Source organism: Bombina bombina, chromosome 1, assembly GCF_027579735.1.
Source record: "Bombina bombina isolate aBomBom1 chromosome 1, aBomBom1.pri, whole genome shotgun sequence".
In the NCBI taxonomy this organism is placed as follows: Eukaryota; Metazoa; Chordata; class Amphibia; order Anura; family Bombinatoridae; genus Bombina; species Bombina bombina.
Window position 1 is genome coordinate 1,182,015,578 of NC_069499.1, and position 21,131 is coordinate 1,182,036,708.

The following is a 21,131-nucleotide window of genomic DNA, read 5'->3' on the forward strand; positions in this document are numbered from 1 at the left end:
ACCCCAGGAACTGTTACAGCAATGACACCTGGCTTAAAACTAAGAAAGGTTGTTTTAGGTGCCTGGGTTGCATCACCTGTGGAGGTCTCTCTACAGGTAGCTTCTTCATCCATCCGTATTCCACCAGAAAGTTTAAAATCAGACCCAGGGTCACCTGTACCACAACATTCATTGTATACCTCCTGCATTGTGTGTGCGGGATGTTTTATGTAGGAAAAACGATGGATGACTTAAGGACCAGAATGGCCAACCACCGGTCCGCGATTCGTACAGCATTGGATAAAGGTACATCAGATCAGCCGGTGGCACGGCATTTCGTGGAAGCAAGACACAAGGTAACCAACCTTAAATACATCATTATCGACCACATCCCCCCACTAAGTAGGGGGGGTGACAGGGCTAAAATTCTCTTACAAAGAGAGTCAAGATGGATTTTCAATCTTGGGACAATGACCCCCCGGGGACTCAATGTCCACCTTGACTGGCACTGCTGTTTATAGGGACAAGACTCTGTAATGAACCACCTCTCTATTTTCAAGACTGTTCCTGCCTTTGGTTCTATCGGACATTATGTAATCAAGTAAGGTACACCATATAAGGGACTGCCTCTAACTATGTGTTTACGTTCTCTTGGGTATTTTCTTAAGTTATGTTTTTTGAAGTGTACTATGTTCTTTGAAGTGTTCTTTGTTTAAGTTGTCCTATTTTTTGCTTTGCTAAGTTGTCTGATACCTTCCCTTGGGTATCTGCATTGGTTATGTGCTGTGGCATGGAGTGTGTGATAACGACTATCACTGCAGGTTCAACTAGGCTTGTGTGTTTTGCCTCTATGCCTTGCTACTTCTACCTGCATGAAATGACAGGGGGGACTTAAGAAGACCGCTATCGGTAGTTCTATACCTGGGCTCCGCAAATTGTCCAGTAGTTCATTACCTGTACTTTAAGATATGATATGGTTGAGGCTGTATATGGCTATGTGTATTTATGCTGTGGGATTACGGTCACCCTGGTGATTAACGCTATCTGCATGATAATATACTACTGCTTGTTTGGTTGTTAACATTTTTGTTTAAACCCATGTTTGTATTTATACATTGCTCCAATCTGTTTTGCCTATGTTTTTAACTTTCACTACGTTTTCACTTGGTTTACACTACTGAGTGTCTGGTTGCTATGCCAACGGGGCTTGACCTTGTGTCATGTGACGTGGTTTTACTTCCAGGTGCCAGGGTGTTTACCAAACTGATTGTTTGCTGTGCAGGGGTATTTAAGGGGGGTGAGTATACTGTTTCACACTGTGCTGTTTTTATATATATATATATATATATATATATATATATTCCTGAAAAAACGGTCGCACTCTCAGGTCTTTTGGTGAAACAAGTAAATACTCTTTTAATGAAACGTTTTCGGGGAATTCCTCCCCATCATCAGCATAAACATGAACTGCATCAAACAAACTTATATACAGACTGCAAACAATCAAAATAATTTCAAATACCTGTGTGAAAAGTGTCCTCTCAGTGTGGTGGCGCCAAACAGTGTGTGTGTGGAACGCATATTCTGCGTTCCACTGTGTAAACCGGAAGTGCTTAATGTGATACTCTTTCCGGTATTATCAATATACAAAAAAAAAATTTTTTAGCAAATAAACTTGCAATGATTATATATCTTTAACTGAAAATGTCAAAGTAACAAAGTGTACAGGAATTATTTGTTATATATAACACGTGTTAACTGTGTATCGCACTCCATGTGGATTACTCGCATTACGTGAATCATTCTTGCATGTGGGATCTTCCCCATTCAAAGATCTTATATGTGCTCATATGTGATATCATATTGTTGTTACCCACTGTATTCTTTTCGGGCTCCCCATACTTGTTATTCTATGTGTGTCACTCTCGATCATCTGTATAAGCCTTGCATGAGGACACGCTGTCATAGCCTGGTTGGCATAGGAACCGTTTGTTATGCCGGATCTACTTAGGCGGATGGATCTATTGGTCGCCCTTTATTTTATATATCTTTACTGAGTCATATGGGTAATATTAGTTAACTTGCCATGCAATTGTTGGGCTAATTGCTAGGTTTTAGTAATCCTCTACGTGTATCACCTACATGCCCTAGAGCGCACTTGTTAGGGATATATACGGGGGTTAGAGAGTATTCCCTAACTGAGGTTATGAAAACTATCTATGTATTATCCCTATTATAGTTAGGATTCTTCTGAGATATCCATATGGGCTATCTGCTTAATACACATGAATAAAACTCAAAAATTAAAAATTGAAATTAATAATAAAATATATAACATAAATAAATGAAGGCAACTCTAATATTGTTGCTACAATGTACACTTAGCGTTAGTTATATGTAATTGGTTTTGATGTTGTTCTAAATTGTATCTGTCCCTCTTATGTCTCCATACCCCTTATTCACAGTATATTAATTCTAACTTTCTTTATATATATTAAGGCATACTGTTGTTTCCATATTAGTCCATATGGTTACATTATGGCACATTGCTATATACTAACTTCCTTCCGGATTTCAGTTATTAATTTTAGTATTATGTGATAGTCCCAGTTCAGTGACCTTATGTAATGTACTTGCACAACCTGACTTGGGGTAGGATTTCCTCGACTCGGGTTACCTCCATCCCCTAATTTTTGTCTGTCCATAGTTCATTATTCTGTAGCTCTGTAGTGTTCCTGTTGGTTAATTTCTTGTGTCCTATATATTGAAATCATCATCTTGACTTGATGTAGGTGGATGGTATCATTGGAATTGCTGTATGATTTAAGGCAGCTCAGTATTTTAAGTCTGCATGAGTTATTGTGGGCAATTGGCAATAAGGGCCCGAGTACTGTTAAATTGGAGGGGATCATCTCCATGTCCCCCCCCAAAACAGATAGTGCGCCCTGCACTAAATAGTCTACCCCTCAAGGGGCCTGACTTCCAGTGCATCGCCACATATTACTCAAGATCTGTTTGCCGTGCCCCAGTATGTATCTCTACTTAAATGAGCGCCTTAAAGTCTGGAGGGGAGTTTAGTCCTCCTGGGGCTATAGTGCCCAATCTATACATCCACTCCGCCTCTCTTCTTAACAGGGCCTTGTTCCTATCACCTCCCCTGTCCAGGGGGGGGATGTGGTCAATCAGGATATACCTGATGGTGGACACCTGATGTCCCATTCTTGCACAGTGTCTGGCCACTGGTTGGTCCGAATCTCCTTGGTCTAACGCCAGCCGTATGGCCCGTCTATGGTTGGCCATCCTTTCGCGGAGTGTTCCGCTCGTTTTGCCCACATAGAACTGGGCACATGGGCAAAATAACAAATATACTACAAATGCAGTGTTGCAGGATATTGAGTGTTTGATCTTAAACACTTTATTTGTATGTGGATGGTGAAAGTTCTTGGTTGCCATGAGGCCATTGCATGTTGTGCACCCTAGGCATCGATATGAGCCTTTGATGTTTATGTGAGTTGTGTCCATATAGCTTGATTTGGGGTCTGTACGTACCAAGCTGTCCTTAAGATTAGTACCCCTCCGGTATGCTATCATCGGTGTCAGGTTGTGCGTAAAGGTCAGTTTAGGGTCAGATTGTACTATTGGCCAATGTTCCCTTAATATTTTTCCAGCCTGTGTAGTATTTGGTGAGAACGTTGTTGCCATTATCAGTTTGTTGGGTTTCTCTGTCAGATTGTCCTTATATATCAGACTGTCCTGGGTATATGGGAGGACTTCTTTTAGGGTACTGTCAACTATCTGTTGCTTGTACCCCCGCTGCAAGAATTTGTCCCTCATGAGTTGCAACTGTGAGACCCCTGTAGCAATGTTGGAATTGTTGCGTACGACCCTAGTCATCTGGGACTTGACTATACCTTTTAATAGGGCTGGAGGGTGACAGCTGGTGGCACTTAAAATAGAATTTCTATCAGTGGGCTTACTGTAGAGTGTGGTTCCTAAGACACTACCTTCTATGTAGATATTAAGATCTAGGAATTGTATCTCTTTATGATGGTGTGTAATCTTGAACCTCACTGGTGTAGGGGTATTATTCCAATCCCTGAACCAGTCTAACAGTGCCTCTTGTCCCCCTCGCCACACCATGAACACATCGTCGATGTATCTTACATAGAAGATAACCGGCGATGTGTCTGTGCTCCACAGGAATTGGTTTTCGAACTGAGACATATAAATGTTGGCATACGATGGGGCCATATTCGACCCCATCACCGTGCCAGTTAGTTGCAGATAAAAGGATGTCTCAAAGCGGAAATAGTTCCTGGTGAGGCAGTATTCCATTAGTGTCAAGAAGAAGTCAATAGGGGGTCCCTCATACTGTGTACTCTCTATGAGGTGTTGTTTAGTTGCCATGAGTCCTGTGGGATGATAGTGTAGAGACTGTTGACATCCAGGGTGACCAGGATGTCACCAGTCTCCAAACGCACATCCTCATCTTCCTGATTAAGTCATTGGTGTCTGAAATATATGATCTGACTGTCTTAACGATAGGTTGAAGGAAAATGTCTATTACTTGTGCCACAGGCTGTGTGAGTGACTGTACAGCTGAAACTATCGGCCGCCCAGGCGGGTGGTCTAGAGTTTTGTGTATTTTCGGGGTGGTGTATAGGATTGGGATTCTCGGGTGTGTTGTGGTGCAGTACTCAAAGATTTGTTCCGTTAGGTGTCCTTGTTCAAATCCTAATTTTAGGATACCATCCAATTCCTTTTTGTATATAAAAGTATATCTATTTATAAATACTATGCTATGTGCAGAACATTGGAATGTGAAATATTTACAATAAATACATAGTTAAAACCTTTATTAAATATGAATATTACATAAATATGTTTTTTTCATGTTTTCATCTACTTAAAGGGATAGTAAAACCCCAACATTTTCTTTTATTATTTAGATAGAACATACATTTTTAAACAACTTTCCAATTGAATTTTATTATCAAATTGTCTTCATTCTCTTGTTATCCATTGCTGAAGGGACAGCATTGCACTACTGACAGGAAGCTGAAAATATCTATTTAGTCAATCACAAGAGACAAATGTGTGCAGGCACCAATTAGCAGCAGCTCCCACTAGTGTATGATATGTGTGTATTCATTTTTTAACAAGGGATACTAAGAGAACGAAGCACATTTGAAAATAGAAGTGAATTTAAAAGTGTCTTAAAATGATACTCTATCTGAATCATGCAAGTTTATTTTGACTTTCCTATCCCTTTAACTGCAACGGGCTGCAATGCACTTATACATATGTCTTATGTGTGTACATATGTATTTATCTATTTATATATGTATCTATGTCTGTAAATACATACATACACATATAAATACTTATACATGTTTAGACAGTATATGTATGTATCTCAATGTTACCTGCCTTTTTTTTTCTACCATCTTAGATCTCATATCTTTGATCCCTTATAACTTTTGTGTGCAATATTTTATTTGAATCATTTTTATTAGATGGTGTTATTATGAGTGTAACGGTACTTTGTAATGTATTTTTTATGTGTTTTGTGAAACTTTTTTATTTCACAAATCAGTTAACTAGAGCTGTGAGGACGCGGTAATCATTCTAGTGTAAATCGTGACTGTGAACGCGTTTACTTTCAACTCGCAATACCACCAGTAAACCCGGCGAGCACAAACACCTGTGATAAACATTTGCGCTCAACTCGTAATCTGGCCCTAAACGTATATTATTTTTTGTTTATTTAGAAAAGGCAATGTCCTCCACAGTTTCCATGTCTGTAGAGCTTGCAATCTACCTTAGCAGAAGCTTCGATGGAGATGAAATTTGCAGTGTTTAAATAGGTCTATGTATCAAGGAGAGAAGCACAAGTAATCATTACAGTTGTGTTTACTGGAGACACAGCTTAAAATGGTGGCATACTCTGTGCCAATTTACCTCAGAACAACATTTTACTATTTGCCACAACTTTGGGCAATTGGAAGACAATTTAATTTTATTTCCCGGTTCCATAATGCCTTATTCACATATTGTGCCCAAGACACCCGTTCCTCCTCACTGATACATATATCATCTTTTCCCAGTGGTTTGTCATGTCTGAGTGTGCACTCAGAGTATCAATGTAGAGCAGAATGTTTGTTATAGACTGGGAAAGCCTGACCTTCCTTTTCACTTCACTGCTTCTTCATTGTGCTTTGTTTTTGCTTGTTTCTTCACCTTCATGAATTCTTTGTTATATCATCATCCCTGTTTCTGTCAAATTCTTTCTATCTGAATTATTCCTTCTCACTTATTATCCTGATTTTCCTTTTGCGCAAGTATCCCACTTTTTTACATTTTTGCACGTCTTTAAATCTCTTTTCTTTCTATACATACCCCATATCTCCTCTCTTGATGTCCTCTTTCAATATTGTACTCCTTTCAACCTCAATTTCGGTATCAGATTCAATACACCCAAGTTCTGGTATCTTTGTCTACCCACTTTTTCTTTTCACTGTTTCATTTTATTTTCAGTACTTCAATACTCCCTCCATACTTTCTCTTATAATTACAATACTGCAATCCATAGCCCTTCTTTGTTAATAAATGCCAACCATAATTTTTGTTCTGTTTCTTTGCCTTTTCCCCTCTTCTTTATCTTACCAATATTCTCACCCTATTGTTGCCCCCCCCCCCCTTGTCTCCCTAGGTGCTGAAGGGATTTCCAGAGTGCCTCCAGGCAGACATCTGCTTGCACCTTAATCGTACACTGCTTCAAAATTGCAAAGCCTTCCGTGGTGCCACAAAGGGCTGCCTGCGTGCATTAGCCATGAAATTTAAAACCACGCATGCCCCACCTGGGGACACCCTTGTCCATTATGGAGACGTTCTGACAACCCTTTACTTCATCTCCCGCGGTTCTATTGAGATTCTCAGGGAAGATATTGTGGTGGCAATTCTGGGTAAAAAATGAAGTTATTTTCCAGTTAATGTAGGACTATTTGTACAGTATAAATAGTACTATTAGCGTTTTTTGGTAGAATAAAAAACTGAATTTCCAGTATTTTTTTAAATTTTAATTAATATCTGAGTACTCCAGAGAACTGTAGATTATAATGTTTGTTTCTTTGAAGTGGTCTGTAATTACTTTATCGAACAGATTATATAATTAGTTTGTAGCAATAAATAACTTTTTTATCCATCTATTGTGAAATTTTTCTTATGTCCATCTGTAGGTAAGAATGACATTTTTGGGGAGCCTATCAGTCTTTATGCTCGCCCAGGAAAGTCAAATGCAGATGTGAGGGCTCTAACTTACTGTGACCTGCACAAGATACAGAGAGAGGACCTGCTGGAAGTCTTGGACATGTATCCAACATTCTCAGACTGTTTCTGGAGCAACCTTGAGATCACCTTCAACCTGAGAGATGTGAGAGATGTGTTGCATCATATACAAAAGTGTTGGTAGGACAAGTGATGTAGTAGTGAAACAGAAGACGAAGTTACATATAGAAACATGTACAGGAATATTGGCCACATCTCTTTAGAAAACCATTAAGTGGCTCTCTGAGTTTGGAAGGGAAGTCAAGTATAATCTAATTTTATACAGAAAACATAAATGTAGAAAGTTAAAGGGACACTGAACCCAAATCTTTTCTTTCGTGATTCAGATAGAGCATGCAATTTTCAGCAACTTTCTAATTTACTCCTATTATCAATTTTTCTTTGTTTTCTTTATCTCTGTTATCTTTATTTGAAAAAGAAGGCATCTAAGCTTCTTTTTTGATTCAGTACTCTGGACAGCACTTTTTTATTGGTGGATGAATTTATCCACCAATCAGCAAAAACAAACCAAAAATGGGCCGGCATCTAAACGTACATTCTTGCATTTCAAATAAAGATACCAAGAGAATGAAGAAAATGTTATAATAGGAGTAAATTAGAAAGTTGCTTAAAATTTCATGCTCTATCTGAATCACGAAAGAATACATTTGGGTTCAGTGTCCCTTTAAGCAAATTAAACTACAAATTTTCACCCTTTCACAGGTAGCCAAGTTATAGTGTTGGTCTAAAATTATTCCATGGGATTTTTGCTCTATATATCAGCAATTCCAAATATTAGGTAGAAGATATTTGGCACTAGAGTAAGAACGGAGATCTTAAAAAAAACAGCTTTGTATATGTACTCTTTTTGTAAATAGTACTATATCACAGATGCATTACATATAAGGAATGTTTCTATTTATCTCTTGCATTTCTCCTTACATTATTAGGCAGAGAGTATCCCACGATCTCCCACAAGTGAAGACTACAACTGCAGCTATCAAAAGCCACGAAGATGTAAACAGACGGGAAGGAGACGGAAGAAACAAGGTGAGAGGCTACATGCAGTCGTCATACCTTGTCTAGTGTGCAAGGATTTATGACAGGGTTTGACTCGAGAGCGCTTCTAGTTTGATACCCAATAAGGAAGGATTTATAATAATAATATCATGCGACAAAATTGTTAAAAATGTAAAAATGATTTATTATATATAAAAAACTGAGACATATAAAATGATGCTGTTTTGACAGTTCAAAATAAAGGACAAATGTTTTACGTAAATATTCAAAATTTCTAAAATATAGCAGTCCTGAAAGTAATTGGTTGGCCAACCATTAAAAAGAGATCTAGCTGGGTTTTGGATACAACTTATTACGTTAGTGCTGGTCTTGTAGCTAATAAGCTAATGTTCATAGGCTAATGATAAGTAAAGAAGTTGTATGCAAAGAAATAATGAAAAGTTTTTATATAAAATTAGTATGCAAACTCAAAGGTTAGTGTGAGATAGTATCCAAAATGTTTCAAAATAGTTGCACTTGTGTGTAGAATACTAAACAGTTACAATGAAACGGTGTAAACCAATAAATACTTATTTACAATATGATACAGAAACCGTTATCGCTATCAAGGAGCAGTTTTTTCTAAAAGGGTTTACAGAGGCGCCTTTTAAAGTTCCTGTAGAAATTCAATGTAGTCTGGTCTTATTAGCAATATCGATCATAATTAACAGTTTGATCTGACCTTAGTGGGTACGTTGGTCTACCGATAGACGTGCTGGTAATATTCCTTACGCGTGTGTTCAGAAAAAGAGAATGTAGATTGTGGGCCTTCTTTTTGCTATATTCTCTTGCTGGTTGTGTTACTTACCTTTTAATTCAGGTTTCACTGGCGGGTGTTTATCGTCCTTTGATGATTTTTTGTGAATGCACTCGGTGGTTTGGGGTATTTATTCCTTCCCAAATGTTTTCTCACGGCGTTCGTCTCAGCCCAAATCACGCGCCTATTTCACAGGCTTCCCGTGATAGGCTTCGTCCGTTGTGAATGTGATTCCCCGCTGTTGGTTGTATCTTCAAGCTTTGTACTTGCGGAGTAGTGCTGATGTCGGATCACATTCGATAAGCCACTTGCGGTGTAGATCCTTGCAGGATCCGTCAAGTGTGGCAGCACTCACTCGTGCTTAGTAGTGCATACTGGAATCTCACATAAGTTTTAAAATCACTTGTATTAAAACAATGGTCTTTAAAAGCACAGTGTATACATATATCACTGTGTATTAAAATGCAACTAGTTTCTCAGCTAGCTTGCTGTTTCCTCAGGATGCTGTGATTTTAAAATGTATCACTTGACTGAGAGCCTGTCCATGTTTGTTTGCGGCTGGAGACTACAGCCTAAACTGAGACCTGTGGGAAAAGAACAGTGAGCTGGGACCCTGTGAGATTCCAGTATGCACTACTAAGCACGAGTGAGTGCTGCCACACTTGACAGATCCTGCAAGGATCTACACCGCAAGTGGCTTATCGAATGTGATCCGACATCAGCACTACTCCGCAAGTACAAAGCTTGAAGATACAACCAACAGCGGGGAATCACATTCACAACGGACGAAGCCTATCACGGGAAGCCTGTGAAATAGGCGTGTGATTTGGGCTGAGACGAACGCCGTGAGAAAACATTGCAAAAAGCAGGCCCACAATCTACATTCTCTTTTTCTGAACACACACATAAGGAGTATTACCAGCACGTCTACCGGTAGACCAACGTACCCACTAAGGTCAGATCAAACTGTTAATTATAATCGATATTGCTAATAAGACCAGACTACATTGAATTTCTACAGGAACTTTAAAAGGCGCCTCTGTAAACCCTTTTAGAAAAAACTGCTCCTTGATAGCGATAACGGTTTCTGTATCATATTGTAAATAAGTATTTATTGGTTTACACCGTTTCATTGTAACTGTTTAGTATTCTACACACAAGTGCAACTATTTTGAAACATTTTGGATACTATCTCACACTAACCTTTGAGTTTGCATACTAATTTTATATAAAAACTTTTCATTATTTCTTTGCATACAACTTCTTTACTTATCATTAGCCTATGAACATTAGCTTATTAGCTACAAGACCAGCACTAACGTAATAAGTTGTATCCAAAACCCAGCTAGATCTCTTTTTAATGGTTGGCCAACCAATTACTTTCAGGACTGCTATATTTTAGAAATTTATATTTACTTAAACATTTGTCCTTTATTTTGAACTGTCAAAACAGCATCATTTTATATATAATAAATCATTTTTAAATTTTTGTCACATGATATTATTATTATAAATCCTTCCTTATTGGGTATCAAACTAGAAGCGCTCACGAGTCAAACCCTGCCATAAATACTCTCATTCTTTGAAGTTTAGAGATTACTTCATTTTAGACTCAAGAGTTCTACCCTACACAGCGCATAGTTTATAAACCAAACAGAACAAACTAGTGTGCAAGGATGCCACGATTATTAAAAATCTTATTCTAAATCTACATTTAGGACCAATAACCGTGTGCCTGTGTCAGAAATTAGTACAGTAATGTGAATTGTGTGTAATAAACACAAATGGCTCCGGGGGGGTCACAGATACAAAGAAGACATACTTGCCGCCCGAGATATCTACTACAGCTGGAGCCGGGGTGTTCGCATCTGATCGAACCAAAGATCCACCTCATCAGAAAGCAGAAAATCTACGGGAACTAAAATATTACGCAACAAAGGGCCATTAGATAAGCAATCAATTAAGCCAGCGACTCACGGCGAAAACGTTCACTTTACCACTTAGCCCACCAATTAAAGTTTGTGTGCCGGGGGTACTAGAAAGCTCTTCCACAAGACCATCAAAGGAAGTGATAACAACTGGTACAACGCAACAGAACGGCGTACCTTGTGCCGCACAAAATAAATCTTAATAGATGGGAAAATACCGACAACATAATGTGGCCACGTGGGGGTTGGTTGGGGACCCCCGAAGGGACAATGTTGGAATATTGATATGTCTACCATCCGGGATTCTTAACAAGAGTGACACTTGCAGGGACGGCTACAACCGACCTAATGGCTTTAAGGCTTAGAAGCCCAATTCTTTCCTCCCTTCCAAACCCACCACTTTGAAGAAAACACCTATACTTCTCTTATTCCCCCTTTCCCTTAACAACCATCCAGTTTGTCACATTCGATTTTTACTTTGTAAATTGTCACCTGAAATAAAGACACCACACATTGATATGCCGTTAAAATGGAAAGGTCACTTTTATTATAATCTATATTTTGCGTCACAGCAAAATATACTTGTAAGAATAATTTTCCAATAAATCAACTTTTCACCACATCAACTTTCCAACAATGCAACGCATTCCAATAACATGGGGCCACGCATAAGGGGGGACCACTAACCCCCCTGTGGCGAGGCATAAGGAGATACGGGAGAACCCACTGCCTAGCCTCACCAGCAATTAGACCACCAGATCACGGTCCAAGGTCGAATATGCAGTGGGATCCCCCGCCACCTCTATGCCCCGCCCGCATGCCAGCCCCATTTTTACCGCCAACAAAGAAAGCCTTCTTTCAGCCAACCCTACCTATAGTGACCTTTCCTTACCTTCAACAGCTCCGCCACCATTGTCCGTATATCCTTTAAAAAACGCTCATTCCCGACATCGTTCAGATGTACCCGTCTGCCCAAAACAATTCCTCCTTCATTGCCGCAATCTCAGGGTGTTCTATTACCTTTCCCCTTATTTCCCTTATCGCTTTTGCTGCTACCTGGTTCAGCTTCCTACGTGACCTATACCCCGCTCTCTGAGTATCGGTATTCCTCCAATACAGTCTAGATATTATGTTTGACCATATAATTGTTACTTGCGGCCATGCCACTTTAAACCAGCATAGTACCTATTTTATTCTTTCCTCGAGCTCCCTTAGCGGGTATGCTCCTATGTCGTTGCCCCCTAAGTGTATAATCACTGTGTCGGGGCTCCCCCATCTCCTTCGGGCCTGCTGTACTGTCTCTACTAACTCTTCCCATTTCAGCCCTCTTTTCCCTATCCATCTGATATTGGCTTCCCTATGCTCAAAGCCCAAATGTACCGCTGCCCTAGCTCTTGCCCAGTATACATAAGAATGTCCCACCATCCACACTTTTAGAGCTCCACCTGAAAAACAAATAAAAACCATGTGTCAACATTTCACGATTCACATGCAACCGTTTTAATCGTCATATTATTGTGCTTAATTGCTATTAAGCGGCCTTACTCCTTTTCCAACCTGATGTAAGTTTTATATGCTTTGGATTTCCATCCCCCTAAGCTTTTTATTTGTTCCACGGAACACCCTCTCTCCGCTCCGCTAGTTGCAGCCCCTATCCTAAATGAATGGGGGGCAAACCTCCGATGTTCCCATCCTAGTTTATTTATTGTCATTTCCAAACCCTTTTAAACTGGAATTTTGTTAAATTAGACCTGTTCCTATGCCTTAGAAACAATCTCCCTTGCTTTCTTTTTCTCGCCAATAATTCCTTTGCGCAATCGACCCCTGTCCTTTTCATAGCGACCCATGCACCTTTTCCTTCCCTGTTTGTCTTTGATTTTCTTATCAATACCATAATGCCGCCCCCCGTATATTACTACGTCGTCCGCCTCTACCCCATTTGTCGCATCCTGCTTACTACTTGCGACTAATTCCCCTATTCTTAACGCTACCCAAAATGCCATTACAAATGCCATCTTGAACAAACTCGCCTCGCTTTTTTCTTTGCATACATCTTTTATGCGTCCCACCATACTCTTTAACCTCTTCTCTGTTACTGGTTCCCTGTTATCCCTTTGTCTTTCTTCCCCCGCCTGCCAAGCTTTACTTACTTTTCTAACTACAAATGTTCTTGCTAAATCTTCCTTGCCCGTTAGTTTTGAAAAATCTGATACCCCGGTCAATACTAATCCTAATTGTCCCTTCTTCATTCCCCCCCGCCTTTAAAAACCACAGCCATTCTAATAACCAGACACGCTCGTTTTCTGATTTGCTACCCTTAAACTGGCACCATTGATCCCAATGATTCCTGTATGTCCTCCATGTCTTTGGGTCCACTGATCTTTCAACCAACTTTTTTATGCCTTCTATTCATTCCCAATCTGCCAGAGAGAGACAGGGCAACATTCACCATCTTTTCGCGCCCCGGGAGCATATTTTCTTTTTTTTTTTTATCCATTTATTTATCTCCAAGAACAAAATACATTTCAGTGAACAAATATTTGTCAAGAATGCAAAAGATTCCTAGTGCAGAGGGCAAAAAGAAAGGACACATATTAACCATTTATACCAGCATATAGCATCAAACAATACTTTCTTTCTTAGATAAAAGGAAAAAAACTAATTAAATCTTCCTAGGTTCATAGTTTCTATATGATAACTTATTAATATTATGACATTGTTAACTCAATATTTAATTCTATAGTCTTGAACTTCTATTACTATACAATTGTGCCACTATTTCTTGTTTACCTAAAAATAATAATAAAAAAAAAGAAAAAAAAAGAAAAAGATAAAAAAAAAAAAAGGGGGGGGGGGCTCCTTTATCTCCAGCTCCACGTCTCATTCATCATCTAAATACAAGCACGTTATTAGTACCAAGTAGACGGGAATATATTATTCAAGACCAGGGTTCCAAAAAGATCTGACTTGTGGAAACACTTTGTTAATGAATACTGTAGATTACTTGGTTGATCTAGGATTAAAATAAGCCATTTATCAAAAAAGCATTGGATCTGATTATATACTAGATAATTACTATTTAATTGTTCGAACATAATTTGTGAATAGACTGCTTGTTTGAATAATTTAAATGGGGGAGCATTCTTATTTTTACAATACCGGAGAATTAAATTACGACCTAGCAAGATTAGTGTATCAATGGTTTTGGAGAATTTCGTAGTAGTCTCGTTAGTTAAGAAAAAAACTTGGAATAGATCTATTGTATAGTTTTCATTGGAAAACTTGGACAACCAATAAAATATTTTGAGCCAGAATTGTCTGATTTTAGGGCAGAACCATAGACAGTGTAGGAGGTCAGCATCCACTTTCTTACATTTAAAACAGCCACCTGAATTATTACCTGTCCACTTAGCTAATATTCTTGGTGTAATGTATGCGTTATTAATCAGTTTAATATGGGATTCTTTCCAAGAAGTAGGAATTTTGGCCTCTTTTACTCGCTTAATAATGAGTTTAATTTTTTCTGGTGTTATTTCCTGAAAATGAGGCCTCCAAGTACCAGCTAAGGTTTCTAATCCCAGTTGTCCTTGTTTCGACATTAAGATATTGTAAATTAGCGAAACAGTATGAATACCATTTTTATGTAAAATAATATAATCTTTGAGTTCGCCAAATTCTTTATAGCCTTGTCTGACATTGTGCAGTCCACTTATAAAATGTCTAAGTTGCAAGTACGCATAAAATTTTTTATTTGATAAATTATATTCTAGGAGAATAGATTTGAATGTTCTTACTGTGCAATCAATATCAAGGAGTTGCGAGACATAAACTAACCCTTTCGTTTCCCATTTTGTAAATATTTCAGATGACAGACCTGGGGGAAATAAGTTGTTACCTCTAATAGGAAGGTATGAAGATATTCGGTAGTCTATATCTAAGGCAACGCATAGCTTTTGCCATGCTAGAACCACATTACGTATTACCGAAAGTTTTTTGATATCTATTGGCAGTTGATTAGCTGGGCAATGGATAATAGCTTTGAGTAAGAGAGGGGAGACCAATTGTCTTTCAATTGAAGAATTTGTAAAGTAACTAGTATCTGTAATCCAGTCAAAAGCAAGACGTGCCAGTATAGAGATATTGTACCATTTTATATCAGGGAGAGCAAATCCTCCGAATTCTGGTAGATTATATAATTTGGCTCGAGATAGATAATGCTTTTTCCTACTCCACATAAAAGATGAACAAGTTTTATTAAAGAGCCTTAAATCTTTATTAGATACAAAAAAGGGAAGGTTTTGTAAGAGATATATTAATTGTGGGAGGAGGATAGACTTAATTAGCATAATTCTGGCTGAGAGAGAGATAGGGAACAAAGTCCATCTGTTCAATTTCTCAGTAGCATTAGAGAAAAAGATGGAAAAATTATTATTGTACCAAACATTAGGGTTTCTGTGTAGATTAATTCCTAAGTACTTTATGGTTTCTGTGGCCTGAAACGGATGATCCTTACAGCTATCTTTATTTTGATGTATCCATAAAATTTCAGATTTGCTCAGATTTAATTTATATCCCGAGAAAGAACTAAATTGTTTAAATATATTAAGAACCAGGGGATAGTTACTTTAGTGTTTTGCAAAAATAATAACAAATCATTCGCATAAAGCGATAAGATAATTCGTTGATCTCCAATTTCTATACCTTGTATGGTATCTCTTAGCAAGATTGCAAGAGGCTCTATGGCAATATTAAATAAAAGGGGCGAGAGGGGACATCCCTGTCTCGTCCCTTTATGGATATGAAATCTAGTGGTTGGAGTACCATTGACTAAAATATAAGACGTAGGTGAATTATAAATAGACTTAATCAATGAAAGAAAGTTCCCACTAAAGCCAAATCTATCAAGAGCAGTATATAAGTGGTCCCAAGTTACTGAGTCAAAAGCTTTCTCGGCGTCGGCTGTTAACAATGCATAGTCTTGTTTTATACCATGTTTATTTTCTTGAGTATTAATCCAAAAATATTCTAATATGGTGGTAGCACAGCGTAAATTTCTAATAGAGGATCTCCCTGGCATAAAGCCAGATTGATCCTCATGTATTATTTGGTCTATGCCTGGTTTAAGTCTTTTGGCCATTATAGAAGTAAGTAGTTTATAATCTACATTTAAGAGTGATATAGGTCTATACGAGGCTGGGTCAAGAGGATCTTTATCTTTCTTAAGTATTAATGTAACAGCCGACGCCGAGAAATATTCAGACATAGGTTTCCCTGTTATAAAATATTAATTGAACAGCTTAACCAGAATAGGGAGCAGATCGTTTCGCATGATCTTATAAAACTCTGATGGGAGCTGGTCGGGGCCAGGTGCTTTGTTACTCTTAGCATAATCTATTGCCTCGGCCACTTCTTCCATAGTGATGGGGTTGTTTAGAGTTTCTAGAAAAAATGAGGTGATTTTAGGGATTTTGACTCTATTCCAGAAACTATTTTTATTTTTAGGGTTAATCTCATTCGCTGCGTAAATGTTTTGAAAATAGTTATAAAAAGTTTCTTTAATCTCTAACGGGTCCGTATATCTTTCTTGGCCATCCCTAATAGCTTCAATTATATTATTTTTTTCCTAGTCTTATTTAATCTGGCCAGAAATTTGGCTGATCTGCCAAATTGTTCACTATACTTTGCATTAATTCTAATATCTTCCTGCAGCGTTTTTTCTTTAAAAAAAAGATCCCATTCCTGTTTGGCCTTCTGGTATTTATTCCAGAGAATTCTAGAAGGATTATTAATATACTTCTTATAAGCATTACTAAGTTGGTTAGCCAATTGTAATTTGCGCGCACTAGCTTGTTTTTTCCTTATTACCATATATGCCTTAACTTCATCTTTAAGATACGCTTTAGCAGCTTCCCAGTAAATCTCTATTTTTTTCAAGATACTCCTTGTTAAAACCTTGAAAGTCTCGCCACTTTTGGCCCAGCCAGTCAGAAAACTTTTTATCTTGAGATAAGTAGTTAGGAAAATAAAAATTATTTACTGGGCTAATAGTTGAGTTCTTAGTATGTATACTTAAAGAAATGATAGCATGATCAGTAATAACTATGTCGGCAATTTGAGCATCAATATTCATTGCTAACATAGGGCTAGAAATCAGAAAGAAATCTATTCTAGAAAGTGCTCTATACGTTTTAGATTTGCAGGAAAAAATTTGGGTGTCTGGATATTTAATACGCCATATATCATGGACTTTTAAATTATTACAAATCTGGCGAAATATTTTAGCCTTCATTTTAGAGAAATAAGAAGTATTTGGAGTACGTCTATCTAATAATGGAGTTGGGATTAAATTAAAATCTCCTACCAGAATCAGGGTTTGTCCAATATTCTGAGATAGATACATAGTAAGTTCGTTCCAGAAATCTATATCAACCTGATTTGGTCCATATATATTACAGAAAATGTATTTAGTATTCCCTATCTCGATCTCAGCCAAAAGCCATCTATCCTCTAAAACATGTTTCAGTAACTTATAGGACAGGTTCTTGTTAAACAAAATGGCCACTCCTCTTTTCCTCTTATTACACAGTGAAGCAAATCCATGACCAACCCATTTGGATTTAAGTTTATCTATTTCTGAAACTTTAAGATGAGTTTCTTGTAGGAAAGCAAGATCGGGTTTGTGTTTACCTAGTTGTTTAAGGATCAACTTCCTTTTAATAGGGGAAGTTATTCCCCCAATATTCCATGAAACGCACTTAAAAATATCTCCTATTTTCTATGTTTGAATCAGGCGTGGAGGAGGAGGCAAGGTTGAGAAGAAAAAAAAAACTAAAAGCAAAATTTGTCTACCAAGTGACAGCATAACAGAGAACCCACTAATATATGTATTGGTTTTAGTCGACTTTCTTATCTTATATCATAATTTTCAAGTCAATACAAAATTGTCTGGCCTCTTGTTCATTTAACAAGGTGTGTATAGTGTCCTTGTCTTCTATTATTATTTTGGCTGGATAGATTAAACTGGCCTTGTGACCTGCGTTGATTAGCTTGGTGCAGAAGGGGGCCATAGCTTTCCTTCTTTGAGAGGTTTCGCTAGAGTAGTCCTGATTTTGGCCTCCCCTATCCGCACCAAGCCAATTTTCCTGTAAAGTCGCAGTAGCGTCATTTTATCCTGATAATTTTGAAATTTAATCATAACCGCTCTATTTTGAATTGACCCATTCATTGTTTTCCTTTGAGGGCCTATTCTGTGTGCTCTTTCAATCAGTACAGGGGTATTTTGTTGTTGCACACCTAGTAATTGAGGGAGGTATATAGAAGAAAAATGTAAGAGATCAGTAAACTCACTAGACTCTGGCAGGCCTACTATCTTTACATTATTGCGACGTGAGCGGTCCTCAAAATCTGTTAAACGATCTTGTAAGATTTTAATATGTTTAGTATGATCTGACAGTTGAATTGCTTGGCCGTTTATCGCATCCTCTGTTTCCAAAACTCTATTTTCAACCTCATTAAGTCTATTTGAAAATGGTCTAATCTCAGCTGTGAGGCTGACCATCTGGGACTGCAATAACTCAAATTGAGGTAGAAATATTTCTGTTAACTGGGTTACTAATGGTTGAATGTCAGATTTAGAAGGTGCAACCTCTTTTACTGTTTCAGGCAAGATGTCTGAAATACGGTTCTTCCTGTCTTTTTGTTTAACTGGCATGGTTGGTGAATTAAGTTTAGAGGACGAGATATATCTGTCCATATATGATACTAGCTTTTTCCCTTAGTGCGCACTCTACTAATAAGAGAGTGAGGTACAAAGTGAAAAGAAAATACAATAAAACCGTGCAATACAGTGTGTAAAGTATCAGCTATTAAAGCATATTTTCTAAATAAATCCCATTTGAATCTAGATAATGCATCTGCCACTATGTTCTTATACCCAGGGATATGTCTTGATCTAAAACAGATATTATATTGTAGGCATTTCAATACAAAGTATCTCAAGTATTTAATCACCGGCCCTGATGATGCTGACAAGTTGTTCAACACATCCACCACCCCTTGATTATCAGACCAACATATGATACTCTTGTTTGCCAGCAGCAGGCCCCACAATTCGACCGAGACAACAATGTTGAATAATTCCAGTAAAGCTAGGTTTTTTACCCAACCCTCCTGCTTCCATGCCTCTGGCCATTCGCCCGCGCACCATCTACCCTGTAAGAAAGCCCCGAAACCTGCACTACCTGCCACGTCTGTGTATAGCTCCAGCTCATTTGCTGCTATCCTTACTGGCCAGAGTCTGACTCCATTAAATTCCTTTAGAAATGAATACCATACCCGCAGGTCATCTTTCATTGCTCCTGACAACCTAATCATGTGCTCAGGCTTTTTTACCCCTGCTGTTCCCTGCTCCAGTCTTCTTTTAAATATCCTGCCCACTGGAATTACTCTGCACGCAAAATTTAGTACTCCTAGCTGCCGCTGCATATCCCTAAGCATTACTTTCTTCCGCCCCAACATATCGCTTATCAGTTGGCCTGCCTTCTTTATCTTATCCTCTGGTAACTCGCATTGCTCTTTTGTTGTATCAATTACTATGCCAAGAAAAACCAATCTGGTTTTAGGGCCCTCTGATTTCTCTTTTGCCACCGGTACCCCTAATTCCTCCAACATAACTAGTAATGTCTCCATCAATCTTTTGCATGACCTAGATCCAGTGTATTATATTTTCTGACTCTGTCCTTGCTGCCAACAACCAATGTAAAAATCTACTATATTTTTAGAATATAGCACATGACACAGCACAACCCATCGGTAAGCATTTATCAAAGTAGAATTGGCCATCAAATTTACAACCCATGAGTCTAAAGCTTTGCGGGTTCAAAGGGAGTAACCTAAATGCCGCCTCAATGTCTATCTTTGCCATTAACGCGCCCCTTCCTATTTTTCTAACTAGCCTCACTGCCATGTCAAAAGACTGATATGTTACTGATGAATCCAATTTCTCTATGGCGTTGTTCACAGACTTCCCTTTGGGGTAAGACAGGTGCTGTATCATCCTGAATTTCCCACTTCCTTCTTAGGTACCACCCCTAATGGGGATACAAGTAATCCCTTAATGGGCATTTCTCTAAATGGCCCTGCTATCCGCCCCAATTCTACCTCCTTTTTTAATTTTTCTTGCAAAATTTCTGGGAATTCTACTGCAGACTTCAAATTCCTAAATGTCTCTGCCCCTACCACCTCTGTTGTATCCTCCTGTCTCTGCACCATCCGGCTTCCCCCCTGTCCCTTTTCCCTTCTGCATTCATTACCTCCCAATCGCCACCTTCCTCCGAGTCTCCTTCACTGACTAGCCTTTCTCTGTTGCGCTGCAGCTGTGATCCCCTGCGCACGTCTCCTGCTTCCCAATATGGCCGCCCCTGACGCGCGATTTTACCACCTCTAGAGCGGAGGCCTCGGCCTCTCCCCCTGCCTGCGTCACGACCCGCCTACCTCCCTGGAGAGAACAATGGCCACGCCCAGTTTCCGGATCGATGCCGCTGCCCACTTTGTGCACCCCTACTATGTTTTTCCCTAAATACCACGGGGACCCCAACACTACTGTCGGATTCTTCAGAGAACAATGCCACATCGCTTCCCGCCCCCACCCCCCAATGCATCCTGCCTACCTGCTTCCCCTGGGCACTCCGCCCCAACCAGTGTGTCGCTTACCTTCGCTTTCTCAGTTCCCCTTCCTGTTACCTCCTGCGGTCTGTCCACCGCACCGGTTACCTCCCCCATCCTTGCTCTTTGTACCGTCAGTGCCTCTCTGTTCTTTTCCTTCTCCATCTTCTTCAGCTTTCTGTGCGCTTGAATCGCACAAGTCCTCCAAATGGTGTCATCGCCATTGAGGAACTTCTTTGGAATCTTCCTGTTTCTTGCAGACATCTCAGCAAAAGCGATCTACCTGAAATAGAAAAAACTAAATTATTATAAACCTTACTTCCTGCCTTCCCCCCTTATATGCCCTCCTCAGCTGACACTCCCTCCTGCTTCCTTATCTTGCTTCTCTCCAATCCCTCTCACCTGCTGCCTTATCTATC

At 38.9% G+C, this 21,131-nt stretch overlaps 1 protein-coding gene across 1 annotated transcript in view; it reads left to right on the forward strand.

The window, feature by feature from the left end:
* KCNH6 (potassium voltage-gated channel subfamily H member 6) overlaps window positions 1-21,131 on the forward strand; it is a 730,996-nt gene that overhangs the window by 676,255 nt on the left and 33,610 nt on the right. Inside the window, exons 8-10 of the mRNA XM_053699785.1 lie at window positions 6,692-6,944; window positions 7,218-7,411; window positions 8,256-8,355. Of these exons, the coding sequence (XP_053555760.1) occupies window positions 6,692-6,944; window positions 7,218-7,411; window positions 8,256-8,355 (547 nt within the window). The remainder of the gene's footprint in view (window positions 1-6,691; window positions 6,945-7,217; window positions 7,412-8,255; window positions 8,356-21,131) is intronic.